At 43.0% G+C, this 22,169-nt stretch overlaps 1 protein-coding gene across 1 annotated transcript in view; it reads left to right on the forward strand.

The window, feature by feature from the left end:
* The window catches only part of LOC115383462 (glucosidase 2 subunit beta-like), a 131,432-nt gene that overhangs the window by 100,845 nt on the left and 8,418 nt on the right, over positions 1-22,169 (forward strand). Inside the window, exon 13 of the mRNA XM_030085657.1 lies at positions 9,467-9,538. Within this exon, the coding sequence (XP_029941517.1) occupies positions 9,467-9,538 (72 nt within the window). The remainder of the gene's footprint in view (positions 1-9,466; positions 9,539-22,169) is intronic.

Below are 22,169 nucleotides of genomic sequence, written 5' to 3' on the forward strand. Positions count from 1 at the left end.
TTCAGGTCATTGTTATTTCCACAACGGATCCAGTGCTTTCTAGGTGCACCAGAATTAAGAGAAACAACCACAAACAGGGACAATAAAATATGCTGGAGCATTACTAACTCTGCATTTTTGTGAGTTATACTTAAACAGGGGGGGAAAAAAAAAAAAACCCTCATCAGCACTTATCCGAGTTTAGTCCAGGGAATGCCCTTTTCCAGGTGCCCGTTTTATTCTTATCCACCAAGAACACCGCGTGCAGAGCAGGTTTTTCCACTGATGGATTTCTTTCTGGTGTTTTCAGTGCGCTCTTAGCACTCCAGTTTAAGCATTGCAGTCACATCGAGGATTGGTATTTTAGTCAGCCGAGTGACAAAGGTGCAGCAGTAACCTGCACCAAAAACACTCCAGCGAGGTGTCGGCTTGTTGACACAGGGACTTAAAGCTGGAGCTGCTGATTAAAGGACAGATAGGCACTAGACAACCTGACAAGCAGGTCAGATGATTCACTATTGATTCGGGCTGCGGGGAGAGACTCGGATCAGGCGTCTCCGCCAAACGCAAAAACCTCCAATTTTCTTCAACATTCGACTACAGGAATGTGGCTTCAACAATTAGTTTTGCAGCTGCTCTAAAATGTCCTGAAGGGATCGCTCAGCATTTTGGAAAACGGCGCTTTTGTGTTTGGAGTCTGATGAAGAGGATCAATACCGCCTTGTTAGCTCAGCCGAGCACATGTGGTGGAACCGGGGAGGAAGCGAGGAGCCGGAGTGTAGAAATGGCAGGTTGTGCTGTAGTATCGTCAGGGGAGGCGTGCCGGGCTGCAGCTCTGCCGGGCGAACCGGCTTCCCGCGCTGCTGTGCCCTCGTCTTTGAGGCTCGCAGGCCACCAGAGGAGACTTCGGGGCTAACTGCTGCTCTGAGCTAAACGTCTCGCTTATCTTAACCCTTCACAGACGGGAATCTTTGCCACAGTAAACGCAATAAATTAACAAATATCTAAATCCACAAAGGGTCATACATCAACTTGCTTGCAAAACTTTAAATGAATCTCATCAATACTTCATTTGCTTTGGTTCTAATATCCAAATAGACCTCCTGGTTTCATTTTGGATATATCACATTTGAGCCGAAGCAAGTAGCACTTTCTAATGTCTAAAGGGTTAAATCAGACTAGACTGCAGCTGTGAATATAAAGTTTGAAGTGATTTGCTCTTGTACTGGTTGAGTTGAGATCAAGTTCTTATTCGTAAGCTGTGACCCTGTTAGACTCTCCCTGAGAAGAGTGGAGTCAACATGACCTAACGCATCTTTCCCAAGAACCCACAAAAAAAAGAAAAAAGTTAGTGATTCAGTATTCACTGTGAATAAGTTCTAAAAATTACAACCAAACACCTTTTTTCCCATGGAGAAATGACTAACGAAGCAGAAACACAAACACCCGCAATCAGACGGCTGCGCACAGGATGTTTGCATCCTGGTGTTCTGATTCCCTCGTGCCTCAGATTTCTCCAATCGGCTGCTCGGGTGAACACAGCGCCCAACGCTCAAACACATATTTAACAGGCAGGTGTAATTGTTGCCATCTCGCAAATCCATGCCCGGCCGTGCGTTATCGTGCTCTTTTCCAGCTGCACACCTGCCCGAGTCTCCTATATGGGGCAGCCGAGCTTCTAGTGCTGTTCATCTGCAAATCCCAAGGTTGGTGGTTCAATCCCCACCTCACCTTCCTAACCCTGAATATATCATCGGTTTGTGAGTGTGTCATGCGTCGGAGTTAATCTGATCTAACACAGCAGCTGCAAAAGGCATTGTGTATCTATAAACATTATAACTAAAATAAAGAAGACATTCATTTTTTTTCTACATTAAAACTTAGAAATAAACTCAATAAAGTGAGGCACAAGTCGTCTGACCTTAACTGAAGATTTCAGGCGGATTTGATGCATTCACATGAGACGCACAGGAACGCCAAGTTTCAGCCTCACATGGTTAAATCACATCTGGGAATGAATTTCACTTTATTGCCTTGTGCAAATGGGGCGTAATATGGATCAAAGTGGTGTCTTTAAGCTTATCTGTCTGTTGCCAAATGGTAAAAACAAACGCCTTTCATGCAGTTTGTGCTGAATTGAAGTAGTTTTACCTTTTATATGATTGTGACAGTCAGAACTGTGGCATTGTGCCTGTGTTCTGTGTGTACATATTGGTCAGAAGGCCACTCGACTAATAACACAGAATAGTGGAAAAATAGGCCAGATGAAAAAAAAAAAAAAAAAAAAAATCCCCCTTGAAATGATCAGTACGTTTATTTTCCATTCAGATCAGCAGTGTTGTTGAGCATATAGTTCCTACTATTGTATTAGTTTAATGTGACTGTGAGGAGTTGTAATTGTGCGTCCTCTGAAAAGGTGCTAAAGCAATTAATTTTCCAATTATACTTTTTTTTCCCCCCCTCATTGCTCCACAGGAGAAGTTCACTCATTTTTGAGAATGTTGCCATTACAGACGGCATTAGCTTCGTTTCGGCAAACAGCACAGCTGCCTTTTCATGTACGAGAGGAAATGTCAGTTTCTCTCTCGACCTGTTTTGAACCTAAACAGCTTCTGTTTTCAGAGTCGCATTACAAGTGGACAGGACTTAATTATTTCTTAGGAAAATAAACTAAATCCTAAAAAATTATTAACACCACAAACATGACTCAAATGAAGCTTTCTGGAGTGGAAACCGTTACGCAACGTCGACGCTGTTATGAAACACTCTATTTACTAAATGTGTGACCTACGGTTTGCTGTATGCTATCAAGATGAATACTGTCGCTTTGCTTCAAAGTTTGCTAATAAACAATTAACCGTGTCACTTTATGTTGCCGGGCCACCTTTGACTCCTGGCGTGGCGGCTGAGCGCAACACGCCGGTACCTGCAGCTCGTGTTGATGCTGCCGCAGTTTGCAGCGTCACCCCCGGTGAACTCCACCCACGCCGTCACATCGCAGTCTACCGGGAGAAGTGCTTAATTGATGCGTCTCTTTCTCTCCCCCCCGTCTCCACTGGATCTCAGTGGACTGAGGAAGAAATACGCTCAACCCTTTTTTTTTTTTTTCAGTAAGAAAAAGAAGAAAAAAATTAATAAATAATTGGCGAAGTGAATTAAAACCTACATTTTAACAAAAAACTAAACTTTTAACTTCTGTTACTTTAGCCTTTTTTTATGACTCAAACAAGTTTTCATTCACAATCAATGTCAGTTGACATTACGAGGCAATATTTCTCAATTGTTCAGGAGTGAGTCAATGAAACTGCGTCGGGTTTGATCTTAATGTTTTTTCCCTCCAGACAAACGCGCACGTCTCGCTGAAAACAAGCCGGTGACCTACTTTCAGGTTACGACCCACCAAGTGAGAATCACTGCTCTAAAACAATGAATTAGTCTATTTTTTTTCTTCGTACCAGCCATACAGAGGTCAGGATTAAAGGGAATTAATTTCCACAACACAAGAGTGAAGGGAAAGCTGTCGGACAATCAAACGCACGTATTCAAACCTAATAGGAATTTAATGTACTATTTAACTTGAAGTATGTGTTCAGAGTATATTAGAAAGTTAAAAAACAAAAAAAAGCCGAAAAACAAGCTATGCAAGCACAGGTAGAACATGCAAATTGAATTTCTGTGAAGGGACAGTGTACTCCTCTACCTACAACTGCTGAAGAATTCGGCTCTTTATCGTTTCTCATTGGGAAAAAAAATCATTGACAAGGAATTCATTTAATGTTAATGGTAAAAGCGGGTTTTATGATGAGGGGAATGGCGCTAACACGATAGACAGTGTTAGTTAGCTAGCTGCGGTAATCACAGAAGAGGACGTGCTGCTGATTCGCTCTGCAGCAGATCAAAAACATCATGTTTCAACATATTGATGGCATTTCCTCCCTTTGATGAAATGACCACTTTGACAGTCATGCAGGTTGCCCCGTTGTCTTCCTTTCTCATGATATGGAACCAAACGTTACAGCGTTTGTGCTGATTGGACGCCATGTTTAATTCTGGCTGCGCTGGTGAATGGCGTCGCCACGCAACAACACACAACAACAATGTGATCAATGAGGAAATCATTTGCAAAACTGGAAAATGATTCCAAGGAACTGAAACACTGGGAGACCATTTTCAACAAGGGCCTGGGGTTTTTCCATCCCTGTTGTTAAATACGTGGGTTCCAACCCTGAGCGTTACCTCTATCGCCCTGTGATGAACCTGTTCAGCTTGAACTTTACTTTGTACTTTACTTGAACCACTCCATTGACCCTTGACCCATTGTTGGATGAAGCTACGTAGAAGACCAGTGGATGAATATTTTATTATTGTAGCAAAAGGAACTGCAAGCAGCTGTGATGATACAATTTATTTTCCATAAACTATGTATTAGTTAATAAACATTTAATCAAGAGTTTCCCTTTTGGCAACAGTTATAAGCAAAGTTTTGGGTATATTTTGACACATTAGTTACTGATGTTAGAAATATTAGTATCAATCATGAAAGCTTTGCAAAATCGAAATATCCATGATATTAAGATTTAGACGTAAATAAATAATCCAGTTAACTTTTATGATAATTAAGTAAAGGTTACTATAAATATTGGCGATATTGCTGTGTGGGTTCTGCTGTCACTGCTTGTAAATGCGAGGAATCGGAGTCAAATTTATGTTCAGCAAATATCAAGACTTGTACATTTTGTTTTCCTTCAGCTTTATCAACTTGCATTCAGAAAAAAAAAAAAGAAAATCCACACCAAACATTGTTTTGCTCCAGAAATCAGTCAATTTATGAGGGAACTGAGCCTTGCTATCCAATCCAGTGAGGCATGAAATACTACCTCAGGGCCTGAGAGGTTGCATCTAAGATATTTATTCTCTAACTGTGTACCTTCAGGCCCAAGAACACCTGCCAAAGATTGACACAGTGGTACCGACTTATTATGGCTCGTGTCAGCGCCGCATTGTCAGATGGTGACGGATCGAATGTGTGGAGGGACCGAAAAAGACGCAGTGTGCAGTTTCAGGACCCGAACGGGATGATCACTGTTGTCATTTCTGATCTGCTGCCTCTATTTTTTATCAAAGGCTTAATCAGTGACCCAGCATGTTTTATCTTCTTGTCTCTTTCGCTCATCCTTTGTATCCTCTACCCAGTGGTCCCCCTGGTCGCACGTCATCGCCTGTCATATTGGGCCTGTACGGTGATTCATATGTACGGCGTCAACCGCCAGCTCGCGCCCATTCCCTCCCACTCGCCTTTTTATTTCCGCGCACTTTTTTATTTTCTCTCTGTTCCTCTGTCTTGCCCTCCCTTCTGTTTTCGTCTTTGTTCCCCCGGTTGCTTCTCGGTGTCACATTTCCATGACTGTCAGTCTCCTCTCATGAAAGCCCTTTGTCAACACTCGTCCGTCTCCGGCAGATATTTGCTCTTTCGTGCAACACAGTGTTCGATTGCTAAGGATAGCCGGGGACAGTTTGTGTAAATTAGCCTGTTTAACCTTTCTGCTATGTCGCGTTTATCTAACGCAGATGGCAGGAGATGAAGTGTCCGTCTCACAGACAGACAGCTAATCAACCTGCAGCTCAGTCTGCATGTTGGCCATTTCTAATCTCGTCAAACTTTTCTCTTTTTTTTGCCAACTCCACAGTTCTGTTTTCTTCCAGCTTTTTTTTTTTTTTCTCTCTCTTACACTGCCACATGGAGGCGAGTGTTCAAGGTCAGATCGCAGCCCCCCCCCCCCCCCCCCCCCCCCCCCCACACACACACACACACACACACACAAATAGCCTCTCAGTTTATGTGTGTGTGTGCTGTGATGGCGTGTCAGCAAAAGTGGGCAGGGATGGATGGTTTTGCCTTGAGGGTAAGAGAGAGGGTGATAGAGAGAGGGAAGCGGAGTACAGACATACAGGGGTACTCTCTTGTGGGACTCATTTGATAGCTTTTTCATTGCGTTACCCCCTCTCTCTCTCTCTCCCCCCCCCCACCCCTGCTTCCTCTCCTCCCTGTGCCTCTGTCTATCAGCTGCCATCTGCTTGTGCGCTCAAATGAGGATGTTTGTAGTTCCTGAAACACCTGCTTCACAAACTTAATGAATCTGGTGGCTCGGATAAGGAACAATAAAGCCAGTGTCAAGAGGGATTTCCAATTTATTTATTTCATTATTCATTTATTTTGGTGTGGTAGGCACATCTTACATTGTTTTATCTGTTTTATTTATTTTTAGGGGTTCTGGATGGGAAATGGTCGTACATGTTAAAAGAGTTGGCCCAACATGGGTTTCTACCTCCATGAGAGCCTTTTCAAAAGGTCTCCGCCGGTCTTTTTAAGTGCGGGTGTCCTGCCAGCTTGCTTTATGAAGTCGGAGCTCCGCGAGGGGGCCGAGTGTCCTTAATAGACTCGAGATCAGCTGTGAAAAATAAGCCCCGTTCGAGCACTTTTATCCTGAAATGAGAAAGAGGATAATGAGCCCTACCCTGTACCTGGGCTGGAGCCACACTGTGTGTCTCTGTTCGTTTCAACCCAGTGCACTTGTCTTTTTCCCATCCAGCCCCTACATTTCTAAAACATCAATGTACTCCTGACCAAATTAGGCCCGGACTGGGTCCAATGAGTCTTTCCTTCCCAGGTTGTTGGTTCGATCCCCCATGCTCCAAAAGGAGATGGAGCATCTTACGTGGCGGCTAACATGAAGTCCGTCTACCATTAATTCAGTGAGGAGAGTTTTTGACATTTCAGGGACGCAAACAAGTGACTAGCGGTATAAAACTCAGATTTTTACATGTAAGGGATTTTGCTAAAATGTTATGAAGACCTCAAGCTGTGTTAGCTGCATCCAGCTGTTAGCAGTTTGGAGAAGACTTTCCCCTGAGTCTCTCCGGCTGAGTTTTCGGGCTCTGCCAGACCAAACATGGCAAGTGGGAACAGAACCATGAAGTCTCAGAGTCTCTAATTTAGAGATTTGTTACTAAATAGAATGTGCATGTTTGGAAAGGATTGCTTTAATCATGAAAGTTGGGCTGGGCGATCGATATGGCCCACAGTTCAGTTCGGGTGTGGGCGGGTCGTTCGGGGCTGCTAGCTTTGCCGCCGCCGACGGGCCAGCTGGCCTGGTTTTTTGGCTATTTATTTGTCTTATTTGTCAATGGTCTTATAAAATGACCATTGTTTGAGAGCTCAGAACCGAGTATTCAGATTTTTTTTTTTTTTTTTTTTATCCTTTTGAATTTGACTACAGGAAATGAAAAGATGGTGAGATATTATGTCCAAGCCGCCCATAACGCTTTGATCAGTTTATTATGTCGATCTTTCAATATATCTCCGGCGAAATGAAAGCAACCAGCAACCGAGAACAGATCGGTGGAGTTAGTTAAATTCTTTTGAGCTCCATTAACGTATGAAATGACACGGCGATAAATTCAAGAGTCATTTTTATATCAGATCCGAAATAAATGACATAAAAATGTTAACCCCCATGGTAGCCCTACAAAAATGAACCCAGCTTTCATCTAAATCAATACCAATCATCCATTATTGATCTTCAGTCTGCGCTGCAGTCCTCATGTGCTGTATAACACTCCACTCCTGTGCATGGGGGAAGGGGCCGTCCTCATTGAAGTGTACAGTAGACATAAAAGGATAAATGGACAAATGAAAGCCTCCAACATGAGAAGCATTTATTATAGTCTGCAAACAAGCACAAAGGAACTCTGCTACCAATCTCCTACTTCTCCTGCTATCTAACTATCTCTGATCTTCATTATTTTCTTTTCTTTCATCTTGCTCTTCTCTCGTACAGCTTTTGATCCCCCTTTGCACATCCTGGCCAGCGTCTACTTAGACCCTCAGTCATTTTTCCTCTCTCTCTCTCTCTCTCTCTCTCTCTTCCTCCCTCCCCTCTCCCAGCATCCCCTGCTCTTTTTACAACAGTCAGTGTAATGGTTCAAATGTCAAGGAAAAGAGCCCAGCTGTCTGTCCCTCTGTCAGTTTCACCATTAGGGTCTTTGATCAGTTTGTTGCCGGAGCCAGTGATCATGCCTCGACTCTTCAGCACTGTCCCCACCAAGTACATCAGCGACGGTCTCCGCCAGTTTCTCTTGAGTTTTTTTCCGTTTTTTTTTTTTTTTTTTTTTTTTTTTTTTGCCTTCGTAAGAGAGCCGTGGGTGGCGGCTTCTTGTCAGCCTTTTGTCCCAGTAGGTAGCCTCAGAGCTTTAAAGCAGTCCTGTTCTGTTCAATAATTATCCCAGCTAAAACTGAAATATTGTGTCCTTTTTTAAAAAAAGACAAAAAAAAAAAAAAAAAAAAACTCAACTTTTGCTGTGTTCTCTGCGGTTTGTTCATTCTGATCTGTAAGAGATGTTTTTATTCAAAGCATCATTTCATCGGTTTGGTGTTAGGAGGGAGTAAGTTTCTTACAGAAAGCAACACAAGAGACTGCAAAATTGTCTATTTTTCCTGCCTTAAACAGTTATCTTCCCTGGATCCACTTGCCTGTGTTGAGCATTTGGTGTAAAGCTTAACAGAGAAAACAGAGTGATGCAAGTGGAGCTAAAATAAATGTGAGCGCTGCGTCTGAAACACTTATTTTAGATATATCCAGCAATATTTGTACGAATTCTTGGATGAGTGGAGATTTTTTTGACATTTTGTGATGAGTTAAAGCGTTTCTTTATCTCCTGGTTAAACACATGCAAGAAACGACCAGAGTGCCTGGAAAACCCTCAGGTTGTGAGCTTTAAAGCTAAAATAAAGACCTTTTTTTTTTTTTCATCATTGTTGAAAAAATTTGAAGCAGGTTTGTACCATTAAAACATGCGCTAAGTACATTATAAAAACAATGGCATGTCAAGGTTATAATACAGTGATGAATACATGGGAAAACTATGGATTTACTGATATATTCTAAGTAGTTGTAATGTGTTATTGGTTTCACATGAACCGTTGTTAACCCTATGTCAATTTTGCATATCTCTTTATTATGAGGAATTACTCAAAGCATTGATTTTTCTGCTTTTTTTTTGAGCTTCTATAACTGAGTTTTCTATTCTGGAGCGTAAATCTGTTAGGTTAGCTGAGTTTATCTGAGCTAAGCTGATCAAATGGGCTGTCATGTTAAAATAAAGTTTTGTTTTTAATTATTCATATGAAGCTCATCTGTAGAAGTTGTATCATGTATCTATAAATGTATAATATCGATTGGATATGTAGAAATGTTCTGTAAGTTACTGACTGGAGGGAAAATGATGCCTCCACGTCTGTAAAGATTTCAAATCTGCAGGTGATATCTCTCCTGTCAGATTGTAGGTTGTCACCAGAGGCTTAGAAAGAAGGAAAGCACAACTTTACAGAAAAAAAAAAACACACACACACACACACACCCTGGGGGCAGGCGAAGCCACTGTAGATGAAACAGCGTGCATCATTGTGTGTGTTCTTCTCCCTCCGCAGGTACACTTATACCTTGTGCCCGTTCAATCAAGTCACACAGAAGAGCACTGCAGGAACAGAGGTTTCATTAGGGTAAGTGCCTCAATCAGCGCCTCTTTTGTCCACACGCTTAAACTCCCAATCACCGACTGACCTGGGTGTGTCCAGGACGGTGGAAGACGGAGACACACTCCCCTCCGAGGGCTCGGCGGCATTGTGCACCGTGACATTTAGACCGTATTCATGCGAAGCCGTGAAAACGCGGCACAGTTTCACGCATCGTTTTGTTTTCCTCCCTAGATAACGTTTTTTTTTTCCTTCTTTATACCAACTAGATTAATTTAGTAACAACATTGTGAAAACTACTTCATCATTATTAAAGTCACTTTAAGAGCAATATTTGCGGTATTGACTTTTTTTTTTATTGTTATTCAATCTCTGTTAGGTTCATATGACCTTTAATCAGTCACAGATCTTTATTATAGCTTTAATACCGTCTGATCAATGATAGAAAGTTTCATATACTGCTGTGGTTGCATTTCCCGGGCCTCCGAGGGTTTGAGTTTCATCTAAATGGTCTTCTACAGTCCCTCCGGGAGCGACTGTCGCTCTTTGGACGTATCCGTGCACGCGTTCGATGAGAGCTGCCGCTCACATCCCCGCAGAAATGCGATTCTTTGTTCTCCAAGTGCAATTTCTAAAAGTAACTTTCTTGTTTTTTTTTTGTTTTTTTTTTGTTTGTTTGTTGTTTTTTTTTCCTCTCACTGGCGTCTGGATTTGAAACAATAAGTGCTATTTAGCTCCTGAGTTTTGCTCCTATAATCACATCACACCACTTTCCTCCTCATGGTAACATCCCTGTCAAACAGTTCAAGAAAAAAAAATGTATATATAGCATACTGATGTTTTCCTTGTTTTTTACTTCCCCCCCCCCCCCCCCCCCCCCCCCCCCCCCGCCTCCTCATTTCTGCCCTTCTTCTGAATTTAGATTTGAGGTGATAATTATGGGATGTCGCCTCACTGTCCTCTTCCACTCTCTCATTAGCCTTAACCGTCAGTCACTTGACACTTTTATAGGGTGCAATTATGGAAACGCTCCTCCGTCGACATTGACACCTTCTCCGAAAAAGAGCCTTTATGATTCTCGCCGGCTCCGCCCCGAAGAGGAGGGCGCCGCCGCCGTCCCCTCTCTTTTTTTCAGACGCGCCGGCTTGTTTGCGAGCAGACAATGCGGAGGTCAGAATGACCGCGGAGCGCTCGCCACGCAAGTGTCAAAACATTTTGCGCCCTCGGAGACGCGAGGCCATTAGGCTCGGCTCGTCCCCACCTTCCGCGGCTCAAGTGAGACGTTACAGCTAATTTATTTGCAATTATCCTTCTGTGAAAATATAGTTTTGCTTTCAGATGGTAAATTAATTGGAATCTAAAGCCGGGCTGGTTTTTTTTTTTTTTTCTTTCCCTTCTTCTTTGCACCACCACCTCCCACACTACCTACTCGCTTTTGGAGCGGAAAGTGCAACGCTTCGCCGTGTTTTTTTAGCGCAGGAGAGAGCAAGAACAGAATGCTAGCTGTGAGTAATGTGACCGCGGCGCCTCTGCCTGCCTGTCACTCACGATGGTATGGAAGGCCAGAAGGACCAAACAGAACCAGTGGTCAGACACGTCTTTGACTCCGCTCGGAGGGAAATCGCTGCCAAGCAGGACATGAGGGAGAAGATTTCTTACGCACAGATTTTTTTTTATATTTATATTTGACTGATTGCAGCAGAAAACGAGAATAACCTCCGATTATTTACTTCCTTTGAAAACGCGTCTGAATGTTTGGACACGTCACCGGCAGTCGGCGGCGCGGCGCCGTATGATGTACTATACTGTTTCCAGAAAGCGTGTCGTAAAGGTATATGTGTGGAGTGGATTCAACCCGAGGAGGTTTGGAGTTGGGGTGGGGGCGGGCATGAATCATAGCTCGCATGGTGGGTATAAAGTTCATTTTTTATCCAGACAGACCATCAGTCAGGCCTTGCAGGATATGGCGAGGCCTCCTGATATCAATCTGCATGGAGGCATCCTCTTTCTCCCCAGAGGGGGGGGGGGGCGGCGAGGAGGGAGAGGGGAGTGCTTTGATTTAAACGGCAGCATTTATCACACCTGCTCCAGCGTCCTAAAGGACGGGCGTGCAGGGAGGAGAAGGAGGGGGGAGAGGTCGGGGGAAGAGACGGAGGAAACCGCATTAACATGTGTGTCCTGTCAGTGCGGCTGTCGCAGTGATGACATCGCTAATACTCGCTTGTACCACTTTGTCTAATTTGGATTAGTTATGTTCGGTTTCTGCGGTATTAAATGCGCCGCTCGCCGCCGCCGCCGCTGAATTTTGATTACGACTCATGGCCGGCACGGTTTGTGAAGTGTGTCAAGGCTCATAAAAGTTAAAATTGTTCCCTGGGCTTCAACCCTCCTTCATGCTTGGTTTTGCAGCATAGTTGGCGCCAGACCATTAACCATACAAATGTTCTTAAGGAACGATAAATCAACATGGGAACACTTCCTTTTGTAGCTTCTGGCTCTTATATTGTGGCCACACACGTAACCATAAAGATTTCATAAGGCCCCGGCAAGTCATACTGTATGCTCCCAATTATCTGTAAATGTAGATATTATACAACACACATTCACCTCTCGAATTCCAATATCTCTGTTTTCCATTTAGCTTTTCTGCCTTTCGGCCGCAGCAGCTCAACCACTTCCTGAAATGGCTGTTGTAACAATAACATCAGCCATGATAATGATAATAGAGTAGAAGAAAATGCTTGCATTGCGACAAACACCATCCCGCCGTGACAGCGTCGTCCATCTTCATAATGTCCCTCGCCGTGCCCACCGCCCCGCTCCACCCCCACCCCCACCCCCACCCACCCTCCGCCTCCGAGAGGCAGACATGCTAGGTGCAATGACGGAGCAGCAGATGCAGCGTTTACTAAACGAAAAGCAAGCGCATACACAAAGTATGCTTCTCTTGATGGAAACGCTCCGCGCTCGCACAAAACGCGCGGGGTTAACAAACATGGATTATTGATGGAGGACATCGATTCCTTTTGGCACCGCTTTCCCCCACAGGGCTGTGTTTTATTGAGATCTTCATTTACAAAGTGGAAAGACCCCTGACATTATTCCACAAGATAACTTAAATGGAATGGCACAATTTCGCCTTAATAGTGATGAGACGATCGGACCCAGAGATAGCGCGGCCGCTCCAGATCACCGCTCTCCTCCCCTGTAGACGTCATGCTGCAGCGCGTGCTGCTTGCAGCGTCTCCGTCAGAAATGTTCTGCACGCCAGAACAGGGATGCTCTTGATGACTAAAGACAAGAAAACACTCAGAAAACAGTCGAAACTTAACATGGTGTGTAGTTCTAGGACTGCTGCCAAAACAGATTTCCCCTGCAAAGGAAGAGGCTGATACGCTCTTCCTGTTGCAAAGTTTATTCATTTATTATTGATTTGTTGGTTAATTTCTCCAGATCGTGGTGAAAAAGAAAGCTTCACTGGCTTGTTGTTGTTGTATTTCCAGATTTATGATGTAGAGTGCTCTATGAATAATATTTATTATTACAGAGATTGTCCCTGAAATGTATCGTGTTTATTGAGAGTCTATTGAAGCCTTTAATGAAACCTGAAACGACGATGTTGGGTTTTGATTGCTGCTGAAGTACGAGGCACTTTGCTAGCATTTTACATACCATGTTTCAGAATATTTTCCATTACCTTCACAAAGTGTTTAAATTCCAAAAGCATGTCTTTAGAACCTAGAAACTATCTCAGCCGGCGCTGCGAGAGCAGGCAAGCATCCAAACGTATGAATGCGGTTTGGTAGGAAATGAAAGTATTATCAAACTGTTTGCAGTCCGCTGACTTGTGTCTGCTTTAAAAATGTATCCATCATTGCTGTTAGGGTGTAGGTAGAGTTGTTGTGTTCCTATTGTGACATAATTTGAGTTCTCCTGGATGAAGCCCCTCATAATTACTGCTCTTTGGTTGATTTCTGTCTTTCTCTCTTTGTTTCTACTGGGACTCTTGGAAAAGGGTTCCAGAATAACATCAAGCCAACATTTCATCAGAGTGATGGTGCTGCAGTTCTCCAGATGTTCACTGAACTTTATGTATTTATTTAGCTGTTTAATTCTCGTTCTAAGAGGAAGTACTGATTTGGGGGCTGTGTACTGTCAAAATTTTCAGTTTTTAAATTATCGGCATGCTTTCATGAAATATTTAGGATAAATGTGTGTGTTTTTTTTGACGAGATTTACTTCCATTGAGTACAAATACAGCCTTTTTTTTTAAATGAAAGTGTGATATGTCAGAGATGTCTTTTTTTCATGTTTCATAAAATGCTAAAGCATTTATGTACATTGCCCTCAAGGCTCCAGTTTGCTTTTTTTTCCTAAATATTTTGTCATTAAAAGTGAATAACTGCAACTAAAGGGAAGTGTTTGTTAATTTATAAAGAGAGAAAGAGACAGAGGCAGCCAACTTGATCCAAAGCAGACGATAACTTGACAGAGAAAAGTGTGACAGCAAAAAAAAAAAAGTGAATCACACTGAAAACAGGAAGGTAACTGAATGCTGTGATGTTTCACCGTTGTTGTGAAAAGTGACGCATAACAGAATGAAGTTAAGACTGGAATCATGTGCAGCCAGCTAAGCAAAATCCACATGTGATGCAATTAAACATATAACAAGATAGAAACTTTATTTTTCACGTTGTTTTGTCTGTAACATATACATACAGCACCAGATCTCAAAATCTGTCAAATCCATTTCAGTTTTAAAGTCCCTCCCTGAAGGTACTTTGTCAACAACCAGTAATTAGCTTAGTGTTGAAGCCATTTCCTGCTAACAACCACAATGACGACTAAAAACAAGTCTTTAGAGTGCGCCACCACAGCAGCGCCGGGCCATAATAACCTTTCACCACGAGCAGAAGTGCATTTGAAATATTAATGTAGAGCTTTTCAAAGTTAGCCCAGGATAAGCACATGGAAATAGCTCCGGCTGGAATGATACAGAGCGAGACGTCTGAACTCAGAAACCTTCGTTCCAGATAGCAGAGCCAGTCCCAGAGAAAGAAAAAAAAAAAAAAAAAAATGGCAGAAATGGCGTCGCTTGGCTCCAACACAGCAGAGGAGGAGGGGATCAGTGGAGCGGGGTTTATGTTTTGGGACTCCAGGGAAATCAGGTGGCCTCGCGCTCGGGGGTCGCCGAGGGTCGGCGTGCGTCGCCCCGCGGAGTTCAGAGGTCGCGGCCTTCCATTGTGCCGGGGTCAAGCGGCAGCGCTCGTCATCACTGAGAGAGCGCCGTGAGCGGAGGCGGTGCTGAGATTCACCCTTCACCCTTGAAAACACGCCGCGCTTGACAGTCCGGGCTCCGAGTGCGCCCCGCATCCAAAGCCGAAAACAGGATAGACTAAACAGGAATAATAATAACTCCCAGACACTGCTGGGCGGATATGAGTACACACACCATAAGAGATCAGAGGAAGACTACAAAGAGAAGATTTTCACCGCTCCTATGACTCAGAGTATACACTTTCAAAAAGCAGGTCATAAATGTTGCGATGGAGGAATATTGTGATAGAAGGAGACACATTGGCCATAGAGGTAGAGAGACATGGCTGCTGCGTAGTCCTGGGGAAGGAGAAAAAAAAAAAAAAGAGCAATGCGAAACACGTAGGGGGAAAAAAAAAAAAAAGGCTATTAGTGTTGTCAGTTACTCCTGCAGGTTCATATCGCTCAGTATTCAAACCCACAGGTCTCCCTTGAACTGCTTTATTGAACAGTAGATTTTCAAACAGAAAACAGCGGAGAAGTGAGGTAGCCTAGCAACATTGAAACCGCGGCGAGCGACTGCGTGTGCCCACTGCGAAGGAGCCAGGCAGCTGAAATGACAGCGCAGAGCAGCCCCAGAGAGAGTGGGATGTGCTGGCCACCGTGAAAAATACAAATCGGGCAGCTTTTTTGCGGCGGCATGCAGCAGACATACGTACGCTGTCTCCAGACCAGCCCCCCCCCCCTTTTTTTTTTTTTCCCTCCATGAGTTACAAATCAAATAGCACCGTCTCTCACGTTGAAAGCGGTGCTACTGACCCTATATTGTTTTCCCTCTCTCCAGTTTTCATAGGGTCTTAAATAAAAGATTCCCCAAAATGAAACGGAGGAAATTCCCAGGTGCTGAGAGGAGGAGGTGTGGATGCCTCCGGGCTGCCGGCTCCTCCGGGGGGGCCTCAGTCTGAATGATCCAGCCCGGCACCGTTACTGGCACAGACCCAAGAAAGGAGAGACTCCGCTCGGTGGCCGCGGCAGTATAAAAATATGCTCGTTTGATCAATAACAGTCAATTTCTCCTGAGAGGAGAGCCCGGCATCTTTTTAACGGTATGAAAAGGAATTAAAAAAAAAAAAAAGAAAAGGTCTGATGGAAAATATATCATGTCCCTCTCCATTTTGAGATTAATTACTGTTCACTTGCAGTTTTTCTGCGGCGGCGGCGCACGTATAAACAGGAGAAAAGTGCTGTGGCTAATTATCTCGATAGGTGGCCATCTTGTTGCACAGCAATCGCGAGGGAGCGGTAAGATTATTACTGTAAAACTGCTCAAACACGGCCGGGCTTCCAAATGAGCTCAAAGAAAGTGAACATCGACCCGAGACCGGATCGGGTAATGACACACTTCAACGTCTCTTGACAAAATAGCCTCACTTAGAGCTGCCGTTATGGACCAAAAATATAATGAGGTGTTTTTTTATTTATTTATTTTGTTATTCATCTCCATTTTGACAATGAAGATAGTTACTTTTTTGGATTACTTGACTTTTTTTCTTGTACTCAGCAAAGAAAGTTGAATAAATGGTGATAAGAGTGAGCCGATCTCCAAAAACGAGCACTTTATTATTTTGATAAGTTATATAAAAAGAGTATATGCAATTGAAAATAACTGTAAATACTGTAATTATGAAGGACTGCATCCTAAAACACACCAAATAGCTCCCAGATGTTTAACTATGTGAACTTGTAAATAATAAAAGTTGTGATGCTAACTTTAGCTTAGCACTAGAATCTTGTAGCTCAAATCAAGATAAATGATCACTTTAAATGTCTCCAAAAACTTGAAGCGGTTTTATTTTTATATTCCTATTAAAATGCACCAGTACCTGCGAGCTGTTGTGCTGCTGATCAGTTTCACAAGTTTCAGTCGATTCTATCACAAAAAAAAGTGTACAGTGAAAAATCTTCAGTTTTTTTTTTTTTACAAAAAACACCCAAAAGATTTCCATAAAAATAAAGTGTAATCTGAATCTTTGCTCCCACGGGGTTTCTTCTCACACTGATGTGTGGAAAAAGTTTGTTGCTTCTCAAAATTCAGGATTTCTGCAGCCTTGTTTTCACATTTGATGCTAATGCTCCTTCTCTCGTGATAAGGTAGCTAGTCTTCCCAGCTGCAAGTTATAGGAAAGCCCAGTGTTTGTTCATTCAACGAAACAGTGCAACCCCTAGTGGACAAATTTGGAACTGCCTCGTTACGATTAATAATATATTTGTTGTTTTGATACTTTGCAATGACATCCTGCATTTTTGATATAGTGGTTGTAAATATTTAAGACATTTTTAATGCAACACAAGTGGAAAAGCTCATATTTCTATGCGGGATCTTCCTAGTAAAAGCAAATGTGCTGCTCTTAATGGAAAGTATTCCGCTAAAATGACTAATGACTGTTTGTGGCTCAACTCTTCACTGCTTTTTTTACCCTGCTCGCTTAATGAGTGCATTGACGCTCCCTTTCATGTGTTCATATCAAAGTCAAGCCCTTAATTGTTGTGATAGGCAGATTTTCTTTTATTATTTAACTTTTTCCTCATCTCATCTAAGCCACGACGATTTAACCTACAGAGCAGTGACAGTTCCAGTGGAACAAGTGCATAATTATACATTTAAGTGTTGTACTTAATGTGCTCATTTTCAGGCTGTCAAGGTCATTTGCTGGAGTGCCATTAGTGAAGAGAGAGGCCCTCCTTACCTGGGAATATGGCAGCCGTTTAATGCCCAGTGCTGGAGAGGAGCCTGCCACGGTATACTAGTGCAGCCGCACGCAGATACGGATATTTATTTCTTAATTCGCCTCGCCGAATTAAGAAGCGAATGTGTTTGCGACGCGGCAGCAGAGAGCCCACGTGTTATCCGGCGATCAGCGCGGAGGGGTAATGACTCTTGTGTGTCTGCGGAGAGGGTTAAAGTGATGGGGAGTGGAGAGCGGGAGGAGCTGACACTGTGAACCCCCGATGGCCTTTCTGCCGGGTCGCCATGGCAACATCTAGCCCAGCCGTTAATGAGGCACAAGTGAGCTGTTAACTGAATACTGATTTGGGTTTGACATCAGCCCTGATTCATATCTGTCAGGAAGGTGTTGATGAAATATGCACCCGGAGTTTGTTTTATAACCACACAGTGAAAAAAAAAAAAAAAAAAAAAAAAAAAGAACTGCCTCAGTCATTTATGCAGCGAATGCAAAAATAAAGAATAAAGTGTCATGCATGTTAATTATGATTTCATGGTAATGACATGGGTCAACACACTATATATTTAAAAAAAAAAAAAGGAAAAGTGGTTGCATGAAATAAAAAAACTGAAACAAAAAAAAAAAATTAGCTTGCTAGCTGCCGTCCTGGAATGTAAATACCAGATACGCCCCAAGATGGATGTCTTCACACGCCATATGTATAATGATGGATCTGAATCCCGTTCTGTACGCTGCGGTTCAGAACTGCCTTGTGGGGAAGAAAAAGCAGGCGTAAATGTGTATCACTCATATGAAATGAAGTGAAAGCAAATCCCTGGCTGAGCGTGTGCCCTTCACATGTTCCTCGGCGTATGAATTATTTATTAAGGCGCCGGGCACAATGGGTGCTACGCGGGCGAGAGGAGCATCAGTGACTGGCACAGTAATGACGGCGTCTGGGCTCATCTCGGAACGCCGCTCTCTGATTGGTGACCCGACACAAGTGGCAGAGGTTAGAAACGCTTGGCTGTGAGAACAGGTCTGTCTTTTTTTTTTTTTTTTTTTTTTTTTAATACACTTTCTGTAGGGTTGCTTCACTGAATCCAAATTAACCAGCAGCGCCCAAATTACTCCCTCTACCTGCCAGTGCATTGCTGCGTCTCACGCTGTAAATGATTAGCGCATTAACAGCATAGTGAGGGGACTAACTTACTGCTCCAGACCCCTTGTTAAAGCGGGGAAAAGCATGGCTGTGAGGTATAATTCATTGCAGTGGCAGCTAATGAGTGGATGCTACACTGGGAAGGTGACAGTAATAAGCACAGACTTTACACCATCTTAACACAGGTTCTGTATTTCATTAGTATTGCACGAGGTGAGGAGTCACTGTGAGGCGCGGGTTGTTAGAGAAGTATTTATCCGTCATGTGACGCTGAGTTGGCACATCTGAACTGACAGATCCACACTCTTTACAGCCGAGGAGGAATTGAGTGCATCTGAAGTTTCTGGCCTGGTAAAGCTTGATGTCTCTATAACAGAATCTGACAGGAGATGAAGCCAGCGTTCAGTTAGCATTCTGGCAGCGAGAAGATGCACTTTTAAATGTGCTCAGATTGCTGCAAAATGCTTTTGCTGAACCTATGTGGACCCGTGTTAACCCCGTGTCAACAACCCGGATCTTTTTTCATGATGAAATTTCACTCACAGCATTGGCAATATTGCCTTTTTGAGTATCCAATCGTCAGGCCTCATGTTCTCTTAGCTTAGTTTATCTCGTCTTATCGCATCTTAGTTTGACTCAGCTTAGTTTTATCACGCTTCATCGTATTTGACCGTAGTTTAATCATATTTTACCTCATCTTAATTTTATCTTAGGTTTGCTTAGTATGATCGTACATCTGTTTTATCTCGTCTTAGTGTTATCTAAACTTATCGGGTGTTCATCTTATCTTGGATTAGTTTAGTTTAAGTAATATTAAAGCCTGACCCACATTGTTCAGGAGGTGGTCCTGTAACAGAGATAAGAAAACTCAGTGTGAATCACATGAGTGACAGAATAACTACATTTTCCAGTAAACAGAAAAGACAGCCCAGACAGAACATTGAACTGCTTTCTTAATTTTAGAACAGAATAACTGCAACTGTAAAAGTCATTGATTGGTAGACCAGGTCGCCAAACAATAACACAGCAAACTGCGAAATACCAGTGATTATTTGTTCTCACACAGAGGATTGGGGGTTATTACGATGCATGTGCCTAAAGAGCATCCTGCTGCTGGCCTTTCATCTCCACGCTCCTCGAGTAACTGCACGAACTCCTTCAACAGGCCCGATTACTCCATTAACTGTATTATGTGTTTGGTTTTTTTTTTTCCCTTTCCTGTAGACCAGGTCCTTTCTCAGTGATGGCTCATGGGGGCAAAGAAATAACTGCACCATTCAGGAGCAAATGTGGCTAAAAGATGCGGAGAATCCAGCAAAAATTATGCATTCAAGCAGGAACGGAAATAAAAGGCAGTAATGCTGTGACTTTAATTATGATGCAAAGACTTTAATACCTTGAGAGGAAGCACAGACACTCAACAACTGAGTCATAGTAGCCTGATATCTGACTTAACCGCAGAACACACCGAATATCAAGAAATATGGCTGTCCTGAGTAATTCATTCGATTTTTTTTTAAGCTCAAAAACTGGCATGAACTGAAAGATTCATTTTAGCAAAAATCAGATGAATGAACACTCTCTGCCAACTAATGTATTAACTGATGTAATATTTTCCTCTTTCACTCGCCGAGTATCTACTCAAAGTGTTTGGCGCTCTCTGGAGAGGCCTGCCTCCCACTTTGAAAACCTCTGAATTAGGCCCCCGTGTTGGTGCCGCAGAGCTCTGCTCAGGGGATACATGTTGAATGTGGCTCAATTTTTTTTTTTTTTTTTTTTTTTTTTTTGCTGCAAGGTCATTTCAGAAAGTGTTGCACAAGAAGGCAAAATCTGAGCAAACGCTCATTACTGGTGGATTGCTTTGAAGGTTGAATAGCATATTTTGGCTGTTTATCTGGTGATTTTTCATGCTCAGATGGCCTAAACCTGCTCTTTTTAGATGTGATTTTGGGCTTTAATGTTGTTTCTTCTACATTTATACTCAGTGACTTGGTACTAAAGCGATGCTCGTCCTCGTCTTTGCTGCTTTAATTTTGGACCAAGCTCTTTAAAGGTGCTGTAGGCAGGATTTTGCTAGTCAATGCTAATTTTTCTGTGTTTTCTTTGGATTAAATGTTAGAGTATCCACTTATAATCCTTTAGGAGTGTAGCATAACTGCACTACCGCCAGGGCGCAGCATTTCCATCTGTCTCTGTTCTGAGCTGAAAAGGAATCTCGACAGCTCCAGGTATCTTTGACCAATCAGAAGAGCCCCGGAGGCTCTAACCGTGATTGGTCGAGGGGCGTTTGTCGCACGTTCTTGTGGGAGGGGCTTAACTTGCCTAAGGGCGTGATATCAGAGAAAATAGGACAGGATTGGCTGTGCTGGGTTTCAAATGGCCATCTTAGATGGGTCAAATCGCCATCTTACTTAGGTAAACCTAAGCAAGATGGCGGAGTTGCGGAATCCTGCCTACAGCACCTTTAAGCAGACTTTAATCCTTCACGTTGGTCGATGCTACGGCTAATGTTTTAGCATTTTTCTCCTGGTGGCACATGTAGAGGATCCTTCATAAACTCGAAAGTCGTCAACTTATTAGATAAACTTCGCACCAAGAGCAAAGCATTAAAACAAAAGCAGAACAAGCAGAGAAGTGAGCATGCAGTAACTGGATGATTTGTGATAAATATAAACACTTATGTAGATGATGCTCATGTTTTTGTGCTTTGAGATTTGGTCTTCCAAATGACAGGTTTTTTTTTTGTTTTGTTTTTTTATGATTCAGACAGTTTCTTTAAATTATATTGGTTCATCATAGTTTTCATTCATATTTCGGATTCTGTTCTGCGGTGTAAAGATCGCACATGCTATTAAATTTCAGTCCAGACGAGTCACTGAAGGCCAATGAGAGAATCTGCATTTGGTTTACTTGAGGCAGACGTACCAGACGTGTCCACCAGTCTCTTCTATTTCCCCCTCCCTGTGGTTTTTGTTCATCCAGTTGCTCTCCGCGGGAGGCCCGGGGTCTCCGAACACACACAGGCACGACACGCACACGCGTCGGCACGCACAACTGCACTTTTGGCCCAGATTTCTCCCCCTCGCTCACTCCCTCGCTATCTGCGGGGTGTTTGAACACCAGTGTGGAGTGGTCCAAATGATAATTGCTTCTGAAAGGTTGATTTGTGGCTGTATCAGAGGGGGGAACTGTCCTCTCAGTGTAGAGTGAGATTAGCCGTGGATCTTCGGGATTTATCACTCGAGGCGTGCGGATTAGCACGGCGATGAAGTCTAGAACAGAATCACTGGCGACCACATCATTTTAAAGAAATAAGAGGAGCTTATATCAGCTCAAGCCATTATCAGACGGAAAAAAAAAGGAAGTTAATCAGCTTTTTTTAATGCTAATTACTCTTTATGAGGATTAGATTACAAAAAGTCTGTCAAATAAGATCTGGACTTGGACCATATATATTTATATATATAAGTATGAAAGGTCTATTTCTTCATTCCAGTTGTTGCAGTTTGGATTG

This window comes from Salarias fasciatus, chromosome 3 (genome assembly GCF_902148845.1).
Source record: "Salarias fasciatus chromosome 3, fSalaFa1.1, whole genome shotgun sequence".
Lineage (NCBI taxonomy): Eukaryota > Metazoa > Chordata > Actinopteri > Blenniiformes > Blenniidae > Salarias > Salarias fasciatus.